Here is a 2,671-nt window from a genome sequence, read left to right on the forward strand (position 1 = left end):
ATTAGGGCAGGTTTCGACCGAGTCCCTCGAAGCCTTCCCGAACGTGGTCCTGAAAGATTTCCGTCGTGTCCCAGGGAAAGGTTGATTCTGGTCTTTCGAAGTCGGGTCGAGTTGTTTCGATTGTTCGCGGCGGCTCTTCAGCTCTTGTTTTCCCCCATCGAGAGCGCCAGTGTAGGCTCGGAGTTTTGCCCGTTGTCGGCCGCCAGACTCTCGACGCTTCTTGCGTGCCGTCGAAGCCGGTACAAGACTACCAACGCTGCCCCAGACCGCATGTCACGGGAGCTGCTGAAAGGCAGATTTGAATGGCCATAAGCTCGAGCCACTTGTCCTTGTCGGCTGCGCACGGAGCTACACACTGAAAAAGCTTCTTATCGCGTGTCTCCATGGTGAAAGCGTGTTGATAGCGGTGGAATCCGGTCTTCCCGTCCCAGTCGCTGATGCACTTGATCTCGTGCACACTCGTAGGCTTCTCTGGGTGCGCGTCGTAGGTTTTCCGACTCTTGTAGCTGCGCAACATGACACACTTGCGGTCGTGGGTGTCCAGCTCCCACGTGGCCACACAGTAACGATCGTGCATCACCGGCATTTTGGCCACGCGCTTCTTGAGCATTCCCTCCATACTTACGGTAGTGGTGTCGGACGTGAGGCTACTGGTGATGCTGGCGCTGGCGCTGGCAGCGTGCGGATCGTCTAGGGAATTAGCGTTCGATCGTTTGTGCTTGCGGTGCTTGCGCCTTCCTAGAAATCCGCGAATGCTGCGGGGTTCATCCATGAGCAGATGCGGCCAGGGAAGGGAGGAAACTGCGGCAACTAGGGGCGAGATCGACGGAAGCACAGCTTCGTGTCTTTGTCAGTGCGCTTGTCTTCGAAACCTGGGCACAACAATTACTGTACCGGTATAGTTACTTTGTAACAAAAATCCGATGAACAATTGAGTACTGTTCCCATTTTGCTCGATCCAAACTGAAAAAAAAATCTATTATGCGATGCGGCTTGTCACGCGATGCCTAGACGTAATACATGTACCGGTGAGATATGAACGCTAATACTGTAGCGGGTCGCTACTAGCGGCAGCTAGCTGGTTGCCAGTCAAAGCTTGACTCGACACAATAAGATGATTTCGCTTTACTGTTCATGAATTTGCAAACCGCTAAAATGGTCGTAAACATTCCTATTTCGGCGCAAATTGGGTCATATTGCCTGGGTCACTACTTTCCTGCGGCGCATAGTGACGCACAACTTACGCATCCTCATATCGACGCGAACATGGATACGCCGAGGATGCAACTGCTGGCACTGCCAGTGGCAGTGAAACGACTGCCAGCACAACGCCTCCCTAGCTACATGCAAAACCTGAGAGCACGTTGAAGTTGCCCTCTACTAATTCTGTAACGGGGTACGTAGCCCTAAGTGTACCCTGGTTACATTAAGAGTGACACTTCACACTTCAAATGTATGACACGTCATACTCCGGGATATTTGGTACAAGGTACCAAGGTCGTTCAAAGCCAACCATTGGTCAAACGACATTGCCTTTCTATAGGTAACTTATAGTTTGTATTAAACTCAAACTTAACCTACCTATAAATATACTCAGTTTACAATCTACCTTATTTAGGTCACTTCGCTCTCTTTAACTAAAGAGAGGACCTGTGAACTGCCTGAACCTCTCCGAAGTTCGTTGCCATGGATAGGAACGACTTCTCCCATTTGAACGACTCTCAGTTCGAGTCGGTTCGGAAGATGGCAGGCATCTTCGGGATGGAGGCCCTGCTGAGCCTGGTGGTGTCAACACCGGCTGAGCAGCTCGAGCGCGTCAAAGCATTCGACGCGTACGAGCAGGGCAGCATCGCGCATGTGCGAGAGAGCCTGCAGGCTCCGGCGGCGGAAGCAAATCCGCCTCACCCGAAGCCAATACGGCTGAAGGTTAAGCCGTATGAAGGGAAGGAAGGCGAGAACCTTCACTTCTGAGTCCGAGAAGTAGAGCTCGCGATGGACGCGGCTCTAAACTCGACCGAGCAACTGCGTGTTGCCTTTGCACTCTTTAACCTTAGCGAGCCGTGCTAAGAGTTGGGTGTACACAAGGGAAGAAACATCCCCTGGATGTTTCACATCCTGGGCTCAGCTGTGCGAACAGCTTCGAGCCGCGTTCCTCCCGGCGAACTACGAGTACCGCCAGCGTTCGCGCTTCTCGCGTGTAAACAAGGAAGGCGCGAACTGCACGAGTATGTGCAAGAGATACGGAGCTCAGGACGTCCTGAGTGGGAAAACCCACTCAACGAAACACATCAAGATGACGGTGTTCATGGGACGGGCCTTCGAGTGAGGCCCCCGCACGCACTTCAGCTGTTTCCGGGGGCAGTCAAGCACCCTTGAAGAGGCGATTCAAGTTGCTCTCCAAGAAGGGTACAGCCATCGCCAGGCGCGTACGCCGGTCTCAGCATGGCCTGGGAGTTCCTTGTCGGCTCCCGGTCGAACAAGCCCCAACGGACCAGTTCCCATGGAACTCGGGTCCGCCGAACAGCGTGACATCCGCTGCTTCGGCTGCGGGAAGATGGGCCACTTCAAGCGCAACTGTCCCGCGGTAAGACTCCGCAGACGGTCCTTCCCCAAACCCGTCCTCAAGGGTCGCTGGCAGAAGCCAGCATCCCGGGGACAGGAGAACGCCGGA

General features: G+C 54.1%; 1 protein-coding gene across 1 annotated transcript; it reads right to left on the reverse strand.

Moving 5' to 3' along the window:
- Positions 1–40: 40 nt before the first annotated feature.
- On the reverse strand, positions 41–875 carry PITG_22431 (uncharacterized protein; the record flags this gene model as incomplete). Its single annotated transcript, XM_002909771.1, has 1 exon — positions 41–875. One exon carries the CDS (start codon positions 770–772, stop codon positions 248–250), a length of 525 nt encoding a protein of 174 aa, XP_002909817.1.
- Between the last annotated feature and the right edge of the window lie 1,796 nt (positions 876–2,671).

The sequence above is a fragment of the Phytophthora infestans genome, genomic scaffold (genome assembly GCF_000142945.1).
Source record: "Phytophthora infestans T30-4 supercont1.3056 genomic scaffold, whole genome shotgun sequence".
Taxonomy (NCBI): Eukaryota; Oomycota; class Peronosporomycetes; order Peronosporales; family Peronosporaceae; genus Phytophthora; species Phytophthora infestans.